General features: G+C 40.9%; 1 protein-coding gene across 1 annotated transcript in view; it reads left to right on the top strand.

Annotated features, from left to right (window-relative positions):
* Positions 1-12,050: 12,050 nt before the first annotated feature.
* The window catches only part of ABHD5 (abhydrolase domain containing 5, lysophosphatidic acid acyltransferase), a 28,049-nt gene continuing 16,726 nt past the window's right edge, over positions 12,051-23,373 (top strand). The window contains exon 1 of the mRNA XM_036406716.2: positions 12,051-12,183. Coding sequence (XP_036262609.1) covers positions 12,053-12,183 — 131 coding nt within the window. The 5' untranslated portion in view covers positions 12,051-12,052. The remainder of the gene's footprint in view (positions 12,184-23,373) is intronic.

The raw sequence follows: 23,373 nt of genomic DNA, 5'->3' as shown, positions 1-23,373 counted from the left end.
CCTAGGTTTGAAGCATCTAAAACCTCTGATCTAAAACATTCTGGGCATTTAATGTTCTTAGAAGCAGGGTGATTGGTAGATGGGAGAATTAGTATGGGCACTGACAATATTAATGGTATCAGTAATAGTATCCCACACTGAAGGTCATGGTCTACTTAGCAGCACTGACCAAGCATGCTGAATACTAGAGATATCAGCATCATCTATCCAGAAGAAAGACATCTTGAATATACTGGGATTTTGCATATCCTTTGATTAGGCACCTATTAATAAGCAATACTGAGTTACCAGATACACTGGATTTTTTTCCTTGATCCTTAGAAAAGTAATGAAATATACATCCCACTCTGACTTTTTAAAGGAGGACCTTAAATTCAAGGTGAAAGATGTTTTGACTTCAATGGACAGTATTTGTGCCCATTTAGTTAAATGGTCTTTCAGGAGATCTCAATATACTCATGGGACTTTGTTGTACGACCAAAGTAATGTTGTATGATAAATATGATGAAAAACAATATGCTTAAGTTTCCCAAAAATGTTAACACTGATTTTAAAAGTACAGAACTCTTACAGTAAGATGTAATATTATTTGCACAATATAATTTAAGTTATTTTTATGGACATTTTGCAGCTTATTTTATACATTGCTATCTTTTTTGATTATGTTACATAGATCTGCAATTATTGTTTTATTTTTTTTAATTTGTTTGTCATGGAATGATTACATTTAATTACTGTTTTATTCACTGTGACATCATTCATTTTCTGAGGGATACAGTGGGTAATAAAGGTACTTCACCAATTTGGGGTTTTTTAATTTCAAAAGCCATAAACATTTATTTGTTATTTTAAATGTCCATGTTTGGTATAGGACAAATTCAACATCATTTGAACCTATTTGAATAAGGAGGAAAATTGTAAAAAAAATTATAGTTCTTTTAAAGACCAGAAGAAACAATACCTTAGCCTTTAACTGACCTTTACTAAAGCTTCTTCCATACTAGATACCAAAATCAAATAAAAATTGAATCCAGGTAATGTATCCTACTGTACTCTGTACAGTGTGGAGTCTGTTCTTACATAACTCACACATGCATGATTTTTTAATGTGATTTATTTGTCTTGACTCCACTAAGTTCAGCCCATGTAGTATGAATGTTTATATTTTCAGGGCTGCACATCAGTGCTCTGACACATCTAGGTGAGGAATTGGTTCCCCAGATAGGTTCCTCCACACTGCTGTTACCTGAAGGAGTGTCAGCTGAGGCTCCCCGGGCGACCTTTCAGCTGCCACTCACAGAGATTATCTGCATGATCTAATGCCACTTGACACACCCTTGGGTATCAAAGAGATCTGCAGAGGGCTGGCAGAGACACCACAGGACTGAAGACAGACCTGCACCGTTCTGAAGCAACAGTGGGAGTACAGGAGCTACACCAAACGGCAGTGAAAATGGTGCTAGACAGATATGCTTAAGCAGCTTATTTAGGTTGTTACTTCTCTAGCTAGGTTGGCATTTTATCTGTCTTCTCAAGAGACTTCTGCATCAGCCTCAAAAGCCAACAGTTCGCCACACAAGAAATTAGCCATCAAGTACATGACTGCATATATTTTTCTCATTTTGATTAGCAAGCATAAGCATTATTTTTTCTTTTGCACAGCCTACAGTAACACCTTCATACATACATCTTTCTATTATTTCTCCAGCAGTACAAACCATAATGAAACTTTGGGTGAGCCCACAAAGAAAATACACAGTATTAAATAAACACTCAGATGATTACTTAGCCACACACCAGTAAGCACATGGAACGTTTTGACAAGAGTAAACTTTAAAAGTTCCCCCTTTCTTCTCAGAATTGCTCTACATGACCAAACACCCTACACAACAAAATCAAGATATGCCTGTAGCACAGGGAGGTAAATGTGTGCTATGTTTAATCCAGTTAGCATAGTTACAAGAAGCAGTGTAGATGCAGCAGCATAGGCCAGACATTATATACATTTATACATTATATAAATCAGAATACAAGCCATACAAAAATCTAGCAACATGCTCTGAACCTTCCTGTTGTTTTCTTAGGCTTCCAGCAGTCAGTGACCAAAGGATTGAGATGTGATTTGTCTCTGGCCACTAACTTCAATGCCAATCAAGACACACCTCCCATTGCCTACTCTCTTATCTACAGTTCTGTCACCTCAGTCTTCAGCAGCACAACATTTCATTATTTCTGTCACATGAAAAAGTACTTCCTGATGATTTTTTTTCATCTATAACATGATTCTCAGGATCCTCCTAATTATTGTATTGTGAGTTTTGTGAATGCTTGCTTCTTGTTTTCCTTTCCACACCATCCATTGCTTTAAAGATTTTTCTTGTACTGCTTTCCATCATCACTCTTCCAGGCCAAGAATTCTAAACTATTTAACTTCTCCACACATGAGAGAATAACATGGTAGTTACTCTTTAACTCTGAAAGTCTCTGCCACACTTCCTTCAACTTCCTCTTGTCCTAGGCTACTATACCCTTTTCAGAGTGCATAAGCAAAATTCCATACAGGAGTAAGAATACTTCAGTCCCAATTAAATGCTTGATTTATTCCTTCTGTATACTTACTTTCCCTATCCCACGACTAAAACAGAAGAATTCTTGTAAGGTGTTCCAGGAAATAACTTGCAGCCACAGCACTACAAAAATTAAATTGAATCTCTCTCTCTCTGTATTTATTTCTAAATATTAGTATTCTCACAAGTTACACAGTAATTGGCCTTTACTTGGCATAATTGTGGAACTGACTGTAAAGAAATGCAATAGTAAGCTGTTTGATGTTACAGAGGGTATATTATACCTAAACCCACAGACCTGCAATCAAATACAAAAGTTCTGCTGAAACCAAGGTGCCAGGTAAACCAACAACTACATTTAAAACCCCGAAAAATATTCAATAACAATCCATTTGTGTTGCCCAAAGCACAGGAAAAAAAGCAAGATTAAACCAAGGATCTCATGTAGAAGAGAAAAGCGTATCCAAGCAACAACACTAAGACTCAAAAGAAATAGGTCATGTGAAGAGAAGCACTAAATTTAGTAATCAAATGTATATTCAGCAGAAAAGATAAAGAAGCTTTAGTGAAATAACCTGAAGAAAAACAAAAGAAATTAAGAGATTTCTGAAGCTGGGAGACACATGATACAAAAGATGTGCACTTGGTTGCAACTGTACTACTGAAAAGAAATTCCATGATAGTTAGCTGAGTTAAATTTGTATGAAACATGAAATAACTCAGAGCAGATTTTGGTACTGTATTTTATTTTTGGTCAGAAGCTTGATAAGAGCTCTAGTTCATTGGGTCTCTGCACAAGCAGACTGAAGTCATGATATGTTAAGCTGGTACAAAAGTACAATGGTAAAACTTTTACTGATATCACAGGGTCTTGCAGGCAGCCACTGCTGTTTGCTTTTCATTGTAATTGGGTTGGTGACAGAGCTCTCCTCCATTACACAGAATCACACACGACTTAATGAAAAGGTGTGACCACAGCTGCTGTTGGCATCCCATCTGAGCCCAGTCAGTTCAGCTGAAGAACTTGCTCACCAAGGAGCTTACCTGGAGGTGTGACAGCTAGCTGTCTGGAGCCACAGATGTGGTAACACTGGAAGAATCACTCTGTTCCACAATTTGTTACAAAAAACCCTGAAATAGTACTCTTTTCCTCCCTGAATGATTTCTACTTCATTTCAGAGACTGTCTTGTTAAATCCTTGAACACTCATGGATGGCATTTTTTGTAACAGGGGAGTTTCTGCCACTTCAGACCCACCAGCTTTGCCACTCACAAGAGCTTTTCTTCCATTCTTAAATTGCAGGTTTTCTCACCTTTGGATAAGGTCTGAACTCCATGGGAACTCCCTGCCAACACAAAGGTAGATCATGCAGCTGTGATAGTAGCTGCAGGACAGCTAAATTAGGACCTCAGGAAGAACACAGAAACTCCCAGCATCCAGAAAAGTAAAGGGCTGACTCATGAGCAGCAGAGCCACTTGTCCTTTCCTCCTACTTAGCTCAAGACTCAGCAGAAGCTGTGCTCTGGGGGTGCTAGCTTCCCACAGCAATAGTTCAGCACCATTCTGCTGCTGTGGGAAGCAGCAGTTTCAAAACCAGCCCTCTCCTGAGGTCCTGTGGGAAATACCAGTGGGAGAAAGAGAACACTTCTCTCAGAAATGATAGCATATTTTCATTCAGAAGTTAAAAAAACCAACAAGAAAATGCAGCATATATGCTGCTATATACTGCAGCAATTTGAACATTACTATTACAGAAATACATATTTCATGTTTTATATAAATTCATCCCGTTGATTTACTGTCTCTGGGAGTAGCCATTGACTTTGTTCTGAGGGCACTGCTGAAAATAGTGGGCAGAACAGGATTATCTAATGATGCTAAATTTGCCTTTATTTATCAGTAACTGACATAGCAAAAAATACTTGCTGAAACCCAAACATGACAAGTGTGGGGTGGGAACTAAGATATGTGGTATAAAGGGTAGCACTGTGGTTTGAATGTGAATGCAAAGGTTGAGTATATTTAGGAAGGACAGTGCCTATCTGTATGTCATCAGCACTCAGTACACAAACAAAACAAAACAAAATAACAAAACAAAAAAAGCCATGGAGAGCATGGAGAGCAAGAGAAGCAGCAGTTATGGCTCCAAGAGAAAGCTGAAAGAACAAACTGTAAGCAGATCTTAGGCTCTGTGTACTTTGATTCTCTCTCTTTCCAAGGAAATAGGACTTTGTGAACATTCTGTTTGTAAATTAAAACAGTGCACCATAGAAGTAACTGGCACAGCATTCCCTATTTTTTTTAAACTCATAAGGCTGAATCTGGCCAGCAACAGAGGCTACAAAGTAGAGGGGGAAAAGTACTTTAAACTGAACTTAAGCAGCTACTCATCTTGACATTGCTTTACAAAAGTGATCTTTAGGTTGAAAAGGCCAAACTCCAAGGAGAAAAGTATTTTCCACTCTACTACTACTTACTATTGCCATTTCCTACAAGCTAGAATGAGTACAAATAACAACTATTTCCTTTTTTGCCTTATTGAACCCTAATACTTAATTATCAAAAGAGAACAATAAAAAAGGGACATTTTCTCTCAAAAGAAGAATTATAGCAAAACATGTTGACTGGCTTTAAATATTGCTTTCAGTGTTCTCTTCACACAAACAAAGCAGAAGATTTTACTAGTAAAGGGAATTATTCTTTTTTCATGTTGTATACATAAATTACTGGGACCTAACAGGGATGAAAAACTCCGAGCTATTTTGATTAATCTGGTTGAAAACACTTATTGTATTTCAAGTACAGAGGTATCAAAATAATATTTTAACCAAAAAAAAAAAAAAAAAGCCTGCAATAAGATGATTGGAAATTCTCAGGTTCAGAGTTTACCAGATACCAAATACAATACCCATAGGAGACTTCCTGTATTTACTCATGGCAGATGCTTGGAGATTGTTGACCAGTTTAGTATTACAACATATGCTTTAGGGATCAAAATGAAACAAAAGAAAAAAAAAAAAAAAAGAGATGTGGTTTTTATGTACAAAGGAAACTCCAAAATATTGCACAAGTTTTTATTTACCACGAACAGGGTGAAGATGAGATCAAGATTACACCACAGAAGTTGCACTGTGTTTCATAGGTAAATTAATTTAACTAGGAGCAGGACTGTGAGGAGGATTTTTTGGTTTGAAATCTTCCACTAGTATCAAATGGAGAGGGATGGGCTCCAGGCCATGAGATGGGACAATGGGTGTACTGCTGGACAGGATCCACTTCTTACCAAAGCCTGTAGTGACAGGAAAAGGGGCAATATTTTCAAACTTTAAACCAGAAGATTTATAGTTGGTATAAGCATGAACTTTCTTATGATGAGAGTAGTGAGATACTGGATCAGGTTGCCCAGAGAAACTGAGGATGCCCCATCTCTAGGGGTGCTCAAGTTCAGGTTGATAAGGCTTTGAGTAACCTGGTCTAGTGGAAGGTGTCCCTGCTCACTGCAGTGGGATTGGACTAGACAGCCTTTAAAGCTCCCTTCCAACACAAACCCTTCTGTGATTCTATGAATTCTATGACACTAAAAACAATCAAAACAGAGGGCTTCAAGGTCCTCAGAAAGTCATATTAACAGCCTCACTACACTTACTAAATTTCTGATTATGAAGGAGATGCCATCAGCCTGTACTTAAAGTGACAATGACAGTCTATGATCATACCACTGGCAACTTTTTTCCAGTACTCTACCCGTCAAAAACATTTTTCCTAATGTTTAACCTAAAATATCCTGGTTGCAATTTCTGCTCCTGGTGAGCATAGAAAGGAATTTATTCCCATCTCATCAGTAACTTCTCATATACTTGCTGACTGTTGTCATTCTCCTACTCTTACTCTTCCCTAATTAACCAATCTGAAATAACTTGCTATCATCTCTAGGTCCCTTGACATTCTGGTTGCTCTTTAGGTGGTCCACATAATTTTTCACGTGCAGCATTCAAAACTAGCTTTACAACTCTTAAACAAAGCAGAATTCCTTACCTGGTCTTGCAAACTCTAATCCTCATAACACATCCTAGCAGAATGCTTATCTTTTTTTTTTTTTTGCAATAACAAGCCATGGTTGACTCACACCCAGTCTGTGAGCACTCAAAGCCTGAGTTACTATTGTACAGAATTTCTACCTAATCAGTTTACCCTACCAGCTGATTATTCCTGCCTAGGGCTGCATCTGTTTTGGCTGAATAACTTTCATTTTTTTCATATTTCTGACTGAAGATTTTTTTTATTTTGTCCCTGCCCTCCAGCATACATGTCCCCTCCCTCCCAGCCTGATACATATGTCGATTAGATAAGCATTTTCGCTTTAATAAGAATGTATCCATGTCACCAGATTCTGAATCTGTGCAATCCAACTTGATACACAATTCCATTTCGATAGAAAACCACTCTGTAATTCTGGTTTTCCAACAAGTATTGCACACACCTAGCTGCAGACCAACATGGAACACACATCATTAACCAACATGGAACACACATTCCATACGGGCAGCACATAAAAAGTTCCCTGAAAATCAAGACATACTGAATCTAGAGCTCTTCTCTATCCATAAGGTATGTCATGTGGTTGTAAGGGCAATTAGATTTTTGAGATGTGAGTTCTGGTTGCCAGTTACTCATCCCTATATTATTTTTCAGGAATGTACAAATACATTTTTCACTATTTTTCTGAAAAAATTAATTAATAATGTCATACCTTTTTTCTCCTTCCTCTCTCCACCAGGCTTGTGACTTTACAGCCTCCCTCTATCCCACCTAGCATCCATAACTTCTCAAATACGTTGATTACTGACACTGAGATTCTGTTAGGAAGAGCTTTAAATACTCTAGGACATAGTTAAAGAGAGAATTCAGGTCAATTTGAAAATATGTGGCTTATACATTCTACCTTTTCTTAACTGAAAATGCACCTCACTAATGCATTAGTTTCATTATTTTACTACCTTAGATAGTGAAATCTAGAAGGTACTGCATGCTGACACCTTTTAGTCTTCTCACTTCACAATTAGAGTACACTTTCTATTTCACACAATTAATGAGCTTCTGGAGTGATGTGGGGGTTTTATTTTGCTTGCTAGTTGCATTTCATCTCATGCTGTCTTTCTGATTTTGTTCTCACATGCTTCTGTTGTACTTTTATTTTCAGCCCTAACAACCAACATAAAAGCTAACTTACTTTCTCCTTTCCTCTAGGTTTTTCTCCAGTTTGAGTGATTTAGCCAAGCTGGTTTCTTAACTCCATGTTCATTGAAAACTGCATTCCTGACTCCTGTGGGGTTCATGTTGATCATACTCCTTGTTCTGGTCCTGCAGATCACTAATCTCTCATCACTCTACCATGTCATGTACAGTCTCAATTAATGCTTACCCTGACCTTTTCAGTTACTTGCTTTTTTCTGACTGTAATCAAAACTAGAGTAGCCTTACTGCTCTGTGCAGACTTCTCCAGAAAATCTAGAAGACTCAGTTGTCTCCAGCCTTGTGTTCATGTAGGTATTGACAGGTGAGGGAGAGGAAACAAGAAGGTTGTGACACAGGGACACTGCTTAAATTAGACACCCTGTCTCACGCAGCAAATGTCTCATCATCATGGGTTCTTCACAGGGACCATGTATGACCCAGACAGACACAGTCACAGCACTCTTTTACCCACCTGAAAACATGAGACCTTGTTTCTTCCCAGCCACTCCTGTGTCTAGGAGGGAATTTTAGGTTAGTCACGTGTGAGTCATGAACTCTGGAATAGCCAAGCATGACAAGATGAAAGTTCTGCCTAGCAACACAGCCTGTCACAGGCTCAGCTGCTGAATATGCTGATATATTAATAAATATGTATCTAGGCCCCCTCTTTGCAATTCACTCGCTCCTTGAACACTTAAAACTTCTCCTGGCCTTCTCATAGCTGACTCTTGCACACAGTTGCTCAACTTTCCACTGCAACTGCCATGGGCACGTTTTCAAAACATTGCCTATAGGGCAGATAGAGGCTATGAATGCAAACCCACCCTGAGATGGTGTGCACAGCAGCTCAGTCAGGACTGCTCTGTTCTATACTCCCATCACATAATCATGGTGAAGAAACCAACAAAACTTTTCTTACAATTCTCTTCAACTATACCTCTTTTCTTCAAGTGCCAAAATTCACAGACACTCTGGTTTGCCCCAAACATTCAGTCCAGGACTGGCCCCTTACAGTCGTGGCCACCGTGTCATCGATTTCCCGGTTCACAGTCTGCTCCCAGAGTGGGATCAGACATGAGTCCTGGAAGGGACACAAGAAAGCTTACCCTCCTGTACAGCAAGGATGTGAAAGGACAAGAGGCTGAGACAGACTGCCTTCCCATTCAGGGCAGGCCTTGGGAACAAGGAACATAGTGAAACACTAGCCTTGCTTCAAGGAGGGCCTCCCATGTCACCAACATCCCTCAAAGCTTCCAGGAGTTTGGGAATCTGTACAAATAGCCTCTTATGCCCGCCATAGGCAGACATGTGGTTGGAAGATGTTGGCAAAGTGAATGTGAAGGAGGATCTCCAAGTACTTGAACAATTCTTGATCAACCTGTACTCATTTAGAACTCTGCCTATGCCCACATATGTCTAGGAAAACATGGAGCAGACACACTATGAACACAACAAGCACATTGCCACTGGTCTCAAAGTGCCACTGCAGTTTGGAGGGGAGCACAGAGACAGAGTCCACAGAGCATTACGACAGATCAGAAGCTGAACAAGCTTCCCAGGGCTGCCACGGCCCTGTAGGCAACTGGGATCTGAGAGGGCCCAACAGTATGGATCTCCAGACTCCACTGGAAACTGACACAGTTCAGACTTTTTGTTTCTTCAATGACTCAGCCAAGGCTGAAACATCCTGCTGCATAGTACCGAGGTCCAGAGCCAGGCAGAAGAAGCTCAGTTAATGCAAGAATTCCTCCCACACCTCAGTAACACAAAGAGCCCTCCCCAGAGAAACACAGCAAACAGGACTCGGGGTGGAGTTCCTCATTTACATCTTCCAGTGCTGTTTGGGCTTCTGCTTAGGCTTAGCCACAGCTAACTCCAACTCCTGTGCCTCCAGTTCCTGAGGCAGCTGACAAACAGCCTTCTGTCCTGAAGGAGCACAGCAGAGGAAGCCAGACCTCCAGTGACAGCAATACATGGACACGAGATCCCAGGGGCATTCTCCCAGGTCTCTAAGGTCCTCTTGCCATCCCAAAAAGGTTCATTTGCAGAAACCAGTAAGTTTTATACTGCTTTCTCCCTGCTATTCTGAGGCCCCATAAAATGTCAAAATAAGAGCAGGCATAATAAATGTCCTTATATTCATATAAACATGTTTAAACAGTCTTAGGCTGTAATACTTGGCCAAGTCAACCCCCTCTGCAGTTTGTTGCTCAGACTGATTTTAGCAAGCTGCAAACTGCAACTGCTGCAGTTTGGAGAAGTAGCTTACTCATGGGTAACATATCATTTATTGAATAGAATGGTAGTAGTAAACTAATTCAATAATGAGGGCCAGATACAAGCCCCACAAAACATCAACACAGAAAAGTGAGAGATTAAACAGTAGCAGGAACCACTCCCTTTGAGACATTTTCAGAGTCCAGAAATTTTTTTGAAATACAAAAATGGAAAAATTCATCTGAACGATTTGCTTCTCATTATAATACAGCTGTCCTTTATTCATTGACACTCCACTGCAACATTAGCCAACTGATGCACAACTCTCTTTCTTCTATCAGCATTATCACAGTCATTTCTTCATGCACAGAAATACAGCTGATTTATCCACATAATCAAAACAGCTCTGAAAAAACTGAGTCATTCCTCAGTAAGAGAAAGAAGGGCTGCTAAGTGGGAGTAGGCTGCTTGTACAAGTATACTCTTAAACAAATGTAACCAATTACTGTTGGGGGGAGCACCACTGAATTAAAATCACAGAGATAATTGTGTCTGAACACTTGCGCATTCCATGAGTAGGCTGTAAATCTCATTTATGAGGTTTTTAACTTACTGTTCCATTGAAATTAGAAAGAAATAAAACCATGGCATTCAGAACTATTGATTCAGGCAGTTTGCAAATTCTAATGACCATCTTTGCAAACCTTTGCCAGCGATCATATAGTTCTACACACACTGATAGTCACTTTTCTCATAAATAAAATTTTTCAGCGCAATAATAAAAATAAATACACTCTCCTGAGAAAAATATCAGATTGCCAAACCATTGTGACACAGCCAAACAAACTTTAGCTGAGATTGTGTAATCTCAACAATCACTGTTTTCAAATTGCAGAATGGTTTTAGCTGAGAATTATTTCAGCTATTACCAAATTCACCTTTTGATACTTTTTATCAAAGGATTTCAGAAACCAAAAGAAACAGTAATCATCATTCAATTTGTTTTTCTAAAAACAGCTTTAGAGGTCAGTGACAAAATTCAGAAGAAATGCAAGACTTAAAATCTTCTCGCCACTCCTTCCACTTGCTGCACTTTGCTGCTTTGTTTCAATTAAGGTTTGTTGATTGCCCAATACCAATGCAGTTCTTATGCAGCTGAACAATAACACAACCAATATTATGAGACCAAATGCTGTCTAAAACAAGCACACCCCAGCATTCTCCTCGCCATAGGCATGGCTGCACTTAAGTCTATCAAAACACTTAAAAATGACAATCGCAATAGGTATTCTACTTGGAATCGTCTTAGGGACAATTAATACTTAAGCTGCATCCAGAACTCCTAATTTGCTTCTTATACATAAAAGCAAACATTACAGCCTGGAACACCTAGTGCTGAACACCCTGCTGCCCTATTTGCAGGCCTCGCTGAGCGAGTTGGCCCAAGGAATGTCTGTGGGGGAGCCGACGCTTTAGTTTGGGTTCTGCCCCCTCTCCTGCTCAACTTGTCAGCTGTGTGCTGCCACGGGGGCATTGCCACCTCTCCAATGCCACTGCCCGGTGTTGTGTCCCCCCTGTGCGCCACTCGGTGGGAAAACAGAGGGGTACATATGCTCAGTATGCCCGGTGCGTAGGGTGTGTACACAGCTATGTCCGCACAGTGTACAGCGTGCACGGTACAGGCTACACACGCACCGCGGGCCCCGCGCTCACGGGGCAGGGACGCCTGGGAAGCCGCGGCCCTTCTGCACGGGCCTCATCTGTGCCGCCATCCCCGGACCATGAGCCAGCCGACGGGAGCCTTGCTCCAGCCATGCCGCTGGCTGGGGAGCGCCCAGGACCCGCTCCCGTCGCTGGGGCACGCATGTGCCCAGTGCCCGCCCGCCGCCCACTCACACCCCGGGGTCCGCCCGCGGCGCTCCGGCACTGCCGGGCCGCGCACGGCGGCGCTCGGGGCTGTGGGTGGCCCTGCGGGGATGACGCAGGCGGCGGGCGGGCAGGAGGGAGGGAGTAAGAGAGGGAGGAGCCCGTAATGGCCGGTGCCGCCGCCGTCGCTCTGTCCCTCGCTACGCTGCCGGCCACCGCCACCGCCGCCCCACCGCCGCTGTCAGCTGCCGACCACCCCGCCGCCGCCATGGCCGAGGAGGAGGCTCCTAGCGAAGGGTGAGTGGAGCGGCCGCGGGCCGACCCCCCGTCCTCTCCGCGGGTGTCCCGGACGGCGGTAGGAAGCCTTTCGGGGCGTCCGGGCCGTGCCGTGCCGTGCCGCCGCGGGTGCCGCTCGCCCGCCTCCTCCCGCCGCCGGCCCGTCTGCCCGCGGTGCCTACGGGCTGCGGGCGGCCCCAGTGCCGGGGTTGCGGGCGCTCCCGCCTCCCCGAGCGCCCGCCGGGCTCCGCGCTTCGCCCCGGCCCTGCCGCGCTCCGGCATCGCCGCTCGGGCGCTCCCCGGAGTGTGGGCACATCGTCTGCCATGTTTTGCTGCCGCACAGCCCGCCTTCCTGCCATGGCTTCCCGCCTTCTGGCACGGGCAGGCTCCCGGCAGGGTTTGCCGCCGGCTCCCTGCGAGCCCCGTGTCCCCGCCGCTTCCCCTTCTGCACCGGAGCTCCGCCGTGGCTGGCCAGCTGTTGTCATTGCACACCTGCCCGCAGGCGTGTCCCTGCGCCTTTGCCTTGGCAAAGTGTATGTACGTACTCCGGCTGTCATCCACCCTTGCTTCCCTTTGCGCCCAGAGGTCACACGGCTGCATACAGTGCTGGCCCATGCTCCTGGTGTGCCTCGGCGGCTTTATCTGGGCGCGCAGATAGCCCATCTTCTTGTTCTATACGTTCACTTTGATATAGAGCAGACAGTGCACTTGTCAGCCTCTCTGTGTCATCGTTCTGTACTTTATATAAGTAGGAGATGAGAGCACATCTATAAATTACAAGCATACGCTGTTGCTCTAACTTTTCCAGTACTGTATGCTATCCCTGCTAACTTTTTCTTTCCTTTCACTGTCCCAGGGCATTCACATCTACTGAAATAATTCCTATGACATAAGTTACCCTGACCCTGTTTCTTAACATGTGTCTCTAATACCTGTTTGTAACCACTTACACCCTTGATATATGACTTTATTATAGCTAATAATCATTCCTCTGCCTGAAATTACATAGTTCGTCACTATATCTTTTGTGAGTGTACTGTATAAAAGTTACTAATCAATGGTCTGTTCTTCAGTTCACATGCCTTCTTAGTGTATGCTTTATTTCTTGTTACACTTAAGCTTCTACTGCAGACCCATTTTTATACTCTTCCATTGCCCCCAAATATGTTGTCTGCCCCTGTAGAATAATATAGTCATCCCATCTCTGAGTTTGTTTGCCAAACATACTTAAGATATCTGCTGGTTGCTTATCTCACAGTTTGTTCCATCATATTTTATGGTTCTAATCCAAACAGTGCTCTATCAGAATATATCTAACTCTGCTTTAGTCATACATGTGCTTTATTCCTTCTGTCAGACGTGTAAATATGCTTTATATGTATTGTTTACATTAATTTTTCCTCTTTCTCATATGCTTTATATGCATTGTTTACATTAATTTTTCCTCTTTCTCTGTGCGTTAAATATTAGGTAGTATATCCCATTACTGATTGACTAGTCCTCAAAAACTAATTTCTTGCCTTTTCTTCTACATCTCCCTTCTTGCATAACTAAGTCTTGTGTTATTTTGAGAAATCAGACTTAAAATTCTTCAGCTGATTGCATGAAAATCATGCCAGGCATTCATGACTTCTTAATTAAGTATATTGCCATTTGCATGTTGTCATGTTATATGTCTGTTTTGTAATCTTCCAAAACTACCTGCATCCTCAGTCTTGTGCTTTTTTTAGTCATTTTTCCAGCTTGGGATTTTGGTATTTCATCTTACATATTTTCCTGCTCTGCCAGCTCAATCTAACCAGATCTGGACTGTCCATCTTTTCCAAATTCCCTGTTATGCCATTATCACCATATGTACGCAGCATCCTCATTTCAAATGCAAACTCCAAAAGCTTCCCTTTCAAAGCACTATGCAGTTTTGTCTACTCTGTAACTCTGCACGCTCCTCCTTTCCTCAAACTTAAAATAATTTTTTCCAAAATCTTCACCTCCACGCGACCTCTACAACATTACCCACTTGAAAACTTGCAAGTGAAACGCTTCGTGGTTCCAGGTTCTTTCTGACCCCTTCACAGTCTTAAATACAAGTAGTTTGTAAAGCTTCTTGTTGCTGGTTTACAGGTTTCCTAAGTACAAGTCTTAAAATAGCTGTGCCTCAGCCTGTTTTGTTTGTGTGTTCATTCAGCGCATTAGGCTGAACTGCATTAGCTGTCTGGTTTGATCACACAGAGTGCTGAGTGCTGCTGAGACGGTGCCAAGCGCCCTCACCTCCAGTTGCCTCTCAGGATTGCAGGATCGTAACACTCGTTGATCTGGACATAGAGTTAGGCTGAATTTTCAAGAGGATTACTGCAAGTTTCTCGTGTGGTTTACACAGCTGGGTGGCTTTTAAGAGGTGTTGGTTTTCAGAACTTCTGAACGATTAGGCATTGATGTGGTATTTTTCAGAGTAAACCTCCTGATTCACTAAAACTTCCAAGAACAAAATATCATCATCCTTTTCCATGAATTCAAAAAGTGCATTTGTGTTGAAATGTTAGTGCTTTTATTGGTCAGTTTCTAGCAATAATTAAACTTAGCATTTGTTCATGCTAAGGAACAAATTAGCATGAAATTTTGAACTCGAGCAATGCTCAGTACCTAGGGGAGTTTATAAACAAGAAAAATATGTTAAATGATTTTTCATTTAGAATGCCGTGGCAGTGATAGGAAGTTACAATATACCATCAAAGTCCTAGAATAAATTACTAGTGACAGGTGTACACAAAGAATAAATGCAAAGTTTATCTGCTTTGAAAACAATAGTGTGACTCAACTTGTTAGGCAACACACTTGCTTTGTTGCAATTTGGTAACTGTGCAAAGCATGGTGAAAACTTTCTTTCTGGAAGATCTCAGCTGAAAAATATTCAGGAAAACTATTCATGACCCTGTCCTAACTTTGAATTAGAAGATTAACTAAACAAATGTTTTTGTAGTCACAGTGATTGCTTGGTTAACATGTCACCTGCTAGTGATTTCCAAACCTCTTTACAGCCTTGGACCTCCTCTGTGTAGGTTTTAGATGGAGACTTCTGCCTGTGATGCAGACAGCCCTAAACTGAGCCTTTTGCCAGTATTGAATTAACTTACTCACTCTGGATGCACCAGGACTGCTTATGGCTTATAATATAACTAGGAAGAACAGCTACTAAATGTGTGTATACATACAGAAAAAGATCCCCAAACTGCAATACTGGGGGATTTTTCCCCCTATAAGTGGAATAGTTTTCTTTAAGTTTTCTTAGAACTTAGTTTTCTTAGTTTTCTTAAAGTTTTCTTAAAACTTTAAGACATCTGCAGTTACAAGCCCACATCAAATTGCTCGTAATTGGCCTTTAGTCTCACAAAATAGTGGCTTGGAGTAAAGGAGAAGACATACACTCTAACACCAGTGTTCACCATTATTTTTGTGTTATCCTTCAAGTTTGTTTGTATTACAGAACTCAGTTTTGAAGTGAGCTGTTTGATTAATAAAAGGGGAATAGTTTATTAGGCTTGATAGAGCCTGTGTCTTCTCCTTGGTAGGATGGTTCACAGTGTTACAGCATGAATGGACACTCTCAACTCAGAATTTTTGCCTGAATTTTTTGCTAGTTACATGATCTAGGTTTTACAGCAAACTGAGTGGGTAGGCTGCTGAAAGCAGGGTCCTGCTTACTTTTCTTCTTTCCTGTAGTGCTGGTGACCAAACACAGGCTTGGTAGCTACAACTTGCATTTTTAAAAACTGAGTGAGACGTCAGTGCAGTGTAGAAAGCAGATGTGGAAAAAGGTTAAAGGTAATTTCCTTCCTCTTTTCCGATTTTGTCTTTTTGGCTGGCAGGGTTGCGTCAGTCACAGCTTCAGTACTTAAAACCTTTTGTGTTACATGCATGAGCTCATCAGAAGGTGTTTGTATGAGCAGGTTTTCAGGCATTTATGGGATTATTTCTAATAGTTTCTTGTGCTTGTATGAATTTGGGGAGGGAAGGTCTGTGTTTATCAAGATCTCTCATTTCTCCTAATGCAGACGAAAGGGAGAGAGGGAAAGATGGGAAAGTGTAACAGGGGCTATCTTCTCATTCTGGTAGCAAAAGAAAGATGCTCATAACCCCACTTTCCAAGTATCAAACAAAGACACATCGTCAGAAGCTGCCAAAGTAGAATTAGGGGGAGTCTTAGCCCCAGTGGAAATGACAGTGAAGCTATAAATCCAGAGGGGCAACTAGCTGTGGTTAGTGTGCTGGTGACTATGTGTCATTGGAGAACACAATTTTTAGCTAGTATTGCATGTATTTGGGTATATGAAAAGTTGTTTTAGAGCCTGCTGGGGGCTGATAGGCCCAGTCAGTGACCTACCTTTTTGAAAGGGACAGTGTTTGTGTGCTGGAGGTTCTCTGACTGTTCTGAACTTCTGTGGAAGGCTCTGAACAACTCTCCCAGCTGACAAACTATTAAAATGTTTCTTCTTTTATATAGTGGTGTATTAAGATTTCTTGCTGAGGAAATTTTGATGCTTGTGTTTCATAACTTCTGGGTATTTACTTGCAATTCTGATATTCTTTTGGGATAGTTTTTTGCACATGGGTTGCATTGACAGCCAGGGAGAAGAGGGCACGAGAGGAAAGGTGAGTGTCTGCATTTATATTGGCTCAGAAAGATCCAGATGAGAAGCTGAGCAGCCGGAGAGAGGTCAGTGGAGAAGAGAGATTTGTGAGTCAGTAAAGCTGTGTAAGGGAATGAGGTCGATCTGGAATAAGGTTAAGAGGGTAGCAGGAGGTTTTTAAGTGGCAGCAAGAACACATGGTGCCATGGTGAGAAATGGCAGAGAAGGAAGGTGCTCTGAGTGTGTTGTAGTAGAAAACTCAAGATGATAGGGACTACAGAAAGGCAGGGAAGACACGAGCATAACAAAAATGCATTCTCTAAAAGAAGAGTGCCTGTTGCCATTGAGAAAGTCTGCTCATATATTGAAGTGAGAGAGAAGGGTGTGGCAAAAGGCAAAATACAGAAATAGGATGGGTTAAAGCTCTAACAGACCATTGTAGAATTTTTTTCTTGGTAGTATTTAGTAATTTGAGGTCATACTGACACCAAAAGCTTCTTAATTACATCTTTACCTTTCCATAAGGGGACTTTTGATGCGATGACTTTTTAGATCCATTTAACTTCTTAACTATTTTTAAGACTACTTGCACTTCCTTGACATCTAAAGCATTTGTGGTGTAAGCATGTAGAGAAAATAGTCTGCTGTCAAAAGGGTTGTGCACCTTTTACGTTTTCCAGAAAATGAAACGGGGATAGGTAGTCCAAAATGTTGAATACCAGTTCTTGCATTTTGACATATATAGCTCTTTGTCACCTTAGGTGACTGTGATAAAGGAACACATCATAGAAGCTGCTCTAATGAGCTGCAGTGAAACAACCCTCAGTGTGTGTTCATACTTGTGTGCAAGGGGGGTTTGTGTATAGCATGTTTGGAGCTGAGGGAAGTGGTCATATGCTTTAGAAAGTCTTACATCTGTGTACTTATATGGGCCCTTATAGAAAATGAAAAATATTCACCTCCTAATGTTGTGATCTACATTGTGCATGATATACAATGGAATTTTACCAAAAGAGAAGCAGGGTAGAGTGTGGATGGGCAATGGTGAAGGTTAGTGAGGGCTGCCTGTTGCGTGTGTGCTTTGCTCTTGTCCAGTTTGATGGAATTTGGGAACAGGCTGAAATGTGGGCTGCTGGCATGGTAGGTATGAGAAGGCTGGCAAGGATTAAGCAAGGTTGAAGTCATGCAATATCTGAAGGGCAGCTGGAGTACATCAGTTGATGCATGAATAAAATAAAAGCAGTGCAAAGTTGAATAACATCTGAGGGGCGCCAAGAGGAAATTTTCATATCCTTAATTTTAGTTATGTTTTTCTTCACAAATTCTTACTGCAAGGTGCAGTGTGGTGTTTTTAAAGGTACACGAAATGGGTGGCATTGCCAAGTTCTATCAGACATGAGTTTACTGTGGAGGGGGCAGAGGTAGAACCTCTGGGGTACCTAACCCATGATCTCTGTCACAAGGTTGAGGAGTTTTAGTAGAGCTGTGCAGCTTCCCCCTTGCTTCTCCTCTGCATCTTTATCTCTGTACTCTGTGTTATTCCAGACTTGATATGTAGTTGCTAATATGTTTTTTCTTTGGAATTTTTTTTTTTTTAGTTTTTAAATAAGGACTTGAAACTGAGTTGGGTGCTATCACAGCTTCTTTGTAAGCAGTACGAGCATGTCAGGTTGCATTGCAGGTTGCTTCATTCTTGTGGTACATACTGAAAAAGCGCTTGCCCTGAAATGGACACCTTTGGGTATAGCTAGAAAGAGGGTGGAAGGAATTATAAAAACATAGAAAAAAGGATAAGTATGGTTAAAAAAAAAAAAGCAGTGCTGAGAGACTCAAGAAAAGGGGAAGGGGGCTGCAATGGTGCAAGTTATACTGCAAGATATACCTATGTCTGAGGTCCAGGATGGGAGGGAGCAGAATTATAGGTCCTCTCCACTTCTTGAATGCTCAGGCTGCTCAATGACTTAAAATAGTCACAGTAAACTTTAATATCTCTAAAGTAGCCAGAAAATCTCAAAGGTTATGGATTCACGTTCATGAGGTACAGTTTCAAGTTAATGTTGATAAGTGATGGTTAATTTTGATAAAAAGCATAATAAAAACTTGCTTCTGAATTTTTATATTAATTCTGATGTTGAATGTTCTGAACACAGAGTTCAAGATGCAATAAATACATGAGGAATGCATTGTTTTCACCTCTGCCCTAATATAGAGCAATATTCTGCAATAAGCTATCATGGGTTTTGTGTTGGAATGGGGCTGATATATGTTACACTTCCTAGAAATATTATGCAGAGGTTTTCAAAACATTCTGTTTTGACATTACTGAAGTATCCAAGAGTTTCACAACATCTAATTGAATGGAACATCTTGGCTCAAAACTCATCCAAACAGAACTTTATGGGCAGGGTTATAATGTCATCTGGGAAAAAAAAAAATCGTTACCCTTTTTTAACCTGTTGACAATGATTTCATCCATTTTTTTGTCTCCTTGTGAAAATGGTAAATAGATATTTCTTAAAGCAAGGAGTTTTTTTGTTCTCATACTGTATTCCTGATACTTGCTTCTGGGTCTTGCCTCTTTAGTATGCGCTTCAGGGTCTTTCCCTGAGGATTTTTAGTCTGTTCATGCAATGAAAGTGAAACATGGAATGTTTTTCTTCTCCTGATTTTTGTCTACAACTGCCAGAGTGTTTTGTCCTAGGAACATCTCATTCAAATTGTTTTGGTTGCTACATCTGACTTCTATTGTACATGCAGAAGCTTTGTCCCTGGATATACAGTCTTCACAACAACAGTTACTGTGTATGCCTGAATGATTCTGACTATATTCACTGCTCTCAGAAAACATAAGCATGAAAGAACATGATGCACTTTAGGGACAGCAATGAAGGACTTCAAGGACTCCTAAAATTGCTTATGCTCTCTCTTAAGGTTCTCATGAAATCATATCCTGAGCCTTGTTGCAGAAACATCCCTGCCTAGTTAAATGTGGACTTGATGTCATGATTATATGTTACTGTCTGTCAGTGGCAGTTCTGACTTCAAAGCTTGGTGTACTCCACCTTGACTCACAGTCTTTCTTTCCACCTTGATAGTTCACAGGTCTGCTGGTTAACTTTCTGGCTTTTCTGTAGCTATGTTAAACCAGAATTATCTGGTTTAAAATATAGTGCCTTTTTCATGCCTGAATTTCATAGATCTGGCACAAAGAACAGCCACCAAGATGGACCTTGGATATAGTGATTACTAAACTATTTTTCTTTACATGTTAGGGGTTTTTGCTGTGGTGGTGTTTCTGGTAACTCTTAACAAAGAAGGATCGATTCTTGCCATAATCAGTCATGTAAACAGCACCCAATATTCTCATATTGCAGGCTATTAATGAAATGGGAAAGGAAAAATTTATTATAACTCAGTTCTGTCATGGATAGAAATGAGCCAGATGTAAACCTGCTACTTTTCTCTGACATTTTGACACAGAAAGTTCTATTTGATTGTGTCATCCTTGACTGTTTTTTATGCTTTCTGTTGTTTCAGGTTATTACCCATAAACTTGAAATTTAGCAACCAAATATAGAATTTGGTCTGAAAACTTAGTGTTTTGTGTTGATGCTGGAAGAAACCATCCCATGTACTCTTAAGCTTTGTGTAGGCTACTGCTGATGCTGAGGAAAATGCAGAAAGCATCCAGTAAAAAGGAGATCATGAAAATTATAAAAAGGTATCTGTAGTTACTTCACTTAAGCATCCATCCTCTGTTAGCTGTAAAGTGTTTATAGAGCATTATAGTGAAACAGTTTTATTTTTAAAATTGCACTTTGCCATAAATTTGATATGCTGACCTCTTTATCAGTTAGGAATACCTGATGCTTCTTTTCACTTCTTTTTTGCCCATTCTTAGTATTTCTATAACAACTGAAAGGGCTGGATGAGTTGTGAGAAGTAACATGGTGTTTTTATGGGATGAGGTTTATGTAAGACCTTAGAAGAGTGAACCTTATGTTGCTTATATTTAGATTTCAACATATTGGCATTTTTGAATTCCTTTGCTAGCACAGTACTGCAAAAGTACTTTATGCATAAACAAGAGGGTAGAATCTCAGCTGCCTTTCCAATAGCTTACCTTTGTTTTTTTCTGTTACAGTGTAAGAGTCTCTTAAATTGGAGCTAGCTTGAATTGCTGGGTGCTTATAGCTGCATTGTCAGCTGAAAGATCCTGAAAATCCCAATGCCATTCCTCTTGGTGCTGGGCAGAAGCAGTACCAAATTCTCTGCATTAATTTGTTTTTCTTTCCTTACTTACTTCTAAATGGCTGAAATTAATTCTGAGAGTCAGGAGAGGTGGGGTTTAGGGTTTTTCAGAGATCAGCTTCATTCTAAGAAGATTTAAGGGTAAAGAGTAAAGCTTGAAGTAGTTTACCAGTGAGTTCACTCAGTGTTTCAGCTTTTTAAGTTTTTGAGCTTGCTCCCTAGCTAAAATCTTGGTAGTTTGCAATATTGTCTGCAAAATTTCAATTAAAAATATTGAATACATTTGTTTCCTGAGAGGAAGACGAACAGATGCAGCTCTGTTTCTTGTGCAATTCAGTAACTTTCCCATCATCCTTCCTTTGCAATTTGTTATATAATCTGAGCACTAGCTTACTTAAAGTCCAAATAATTCTTTGTGACAGGAAAATCTGTTCTCCACACTCCTGTCACTGCTGCATGGTTTTTGGTCTGTGCTTGGAGTTTTGATTACCATACTAACTTCAAAATTCTTAGTGAAAAGCTGATTTTATATTCAACACTTTAGAAAGACAGCATGTCCTGTCTTGGTGGGTCAGAAATTTTTGACAGGTGATCATGTAGCAAATGGTATTGTATTTGTTTACTCTGCTTTGGTGGAGTTCTGTTACCTTTTTGCAACCTTTTTGCAAACCCCAGGTTTTTTGGTTTGGTGTTCTGCCAAAACCAGACTTTCCATGGGTCATGACAGCTAGGTCTGTGATGCTGGTGTATGATTTCAAGCTTACCATGCATTCCTACAATTCTAATGTAGGTAAATCCTAAGCTTGAAAAGGGAGATAATGAGCTCCATTTCTGTACATGTATTATCTCCTGGATAGAGTTACAAACAACTTCTGCTGAATATTTTTATGTGGTAGCGCTTCCATTTTTAAATCCACAATACTAGCCAGAAATCAAATGGACTGTTCAGCTGTTTCAGTACATACCTCATTGTTAGAATATATGTTTTCAATTCTTCAGCTGTATCTAAGTTTTCACAAACTTTTTGTGAGTATGTTAAATTTGTGACTGGCTGCAGATCCATTTATTGTGTTGCATGGAGTCAATTCTCACCAAGCTAAATAGGGTAAATAGAGCTGACAGAAAGCTCCAAAATTGGTGGTACAACCAATTTGCCACGTTCTTCATTTGGTTTGATCTGAGTAGTGGAGGTGAGTGGGTGGGTCAGGCTCCCTGTACCTCTGCCTCTACTTGATTCTCAGTTCTTTTGAAAGTTACCCTCAGGCAATTCAAGCAGTGCTGACAGTAAGATCTTGATTCGAATTAACATTCAAGCAGCTGAGGACAAGCAGTATTATCCTGAGCTACATTTAACACAATGTCTATATACTCATTAAGTGTCAAAATATAGTAATAATTATTTATTTTTATCCTTTCTTATGCTTGCAAGCAGAGTCTCTGAGCACTTGCTCCAACCAACCAGTGTGTTAGATCCTGCCTGGTGGCTTGGTCCCTGCACACGTGGTTGCAGCTCCACTTAGTCAGATGTTTGTGCATGTGTCCTTTTTGTTGCATTATTTATTAGGGTACTTAATCATCAACATAGGCTACTGATGGTCCCCACTAATCTCCTAGTCTGACACTAATCACCTTGACTTTCACTAAGGTCATGCAGTGGGTGTTTCCAGGGCTTTCCCTTACCTTCTGGTCTCCTTCCCTAGATGTGTTAGAAGAAGAAGTGTGGAAGTGTGTGTGGTCTGTCAGCCAGAGAGTGACTTCTTTGAATGCCTGGCAGGCCAGCAGCCCCCCCCCCCCCTCCACCTGCTAGCCTCTGATTTTTCCAGCCTCTGTTATTCCAGATGTTTTCAGATGGAAGTGAAGAATGTAACTAAACCCAAATTGAAGATGCAAGGAATCACCCTATGCAAGCTTTGCCCTACTGCTGGTTATTGATTATTTTAGCATGGATGTGCACAGTGCTTTATGTTACTACATGGCCACAAACAAATACACAGGTTAAATTCCACTGGTTATATGCCTTGGTATTTGATGTGTAACGCCTGTAAGTGCATTTGGTAAAAAAATTACAAAAATTTGGGCTGTCACTTGCCAGATTTATTTCCCACTTTCTGAAAGAGCAAGCAAGTGAAGCCAGTGGACCTCCTAATTTCTCAAAATACAATATTCTGCTCTTGACTTTTTACAAAAAAATAGGTGGGAACAGAGTGTAAGGGAAGTGATGGGTGATGAGAGTGATGTGGGGTCTGCCTCTTCTGGCAGTGGGTAGCTCAGTTACAATGTGGAACTACTGCTAGAATCTTTTGTTTTCTTTCATAACTCATCTCCATTGCTGGTG

Source organism: Molothrus ater, chromosome 1 (assembly GCF_012460135.2).
Source record: "Molothrus ater isolate BHLD 08-10-18 breed brown headed cowbird chromosome 1, BPBGC_Mater_1.1, whole genome shotgun sequence".
NCBI lineage: Eukaryota > Metazoa > Chordata > Aves > Passeriformes > Icteridae > Molothrus > Molothrus ater.
Note: the sequence above shows the minus strand (reverse complement) of the source record. Positions and strands in the feature narration are given on the sequence as shown.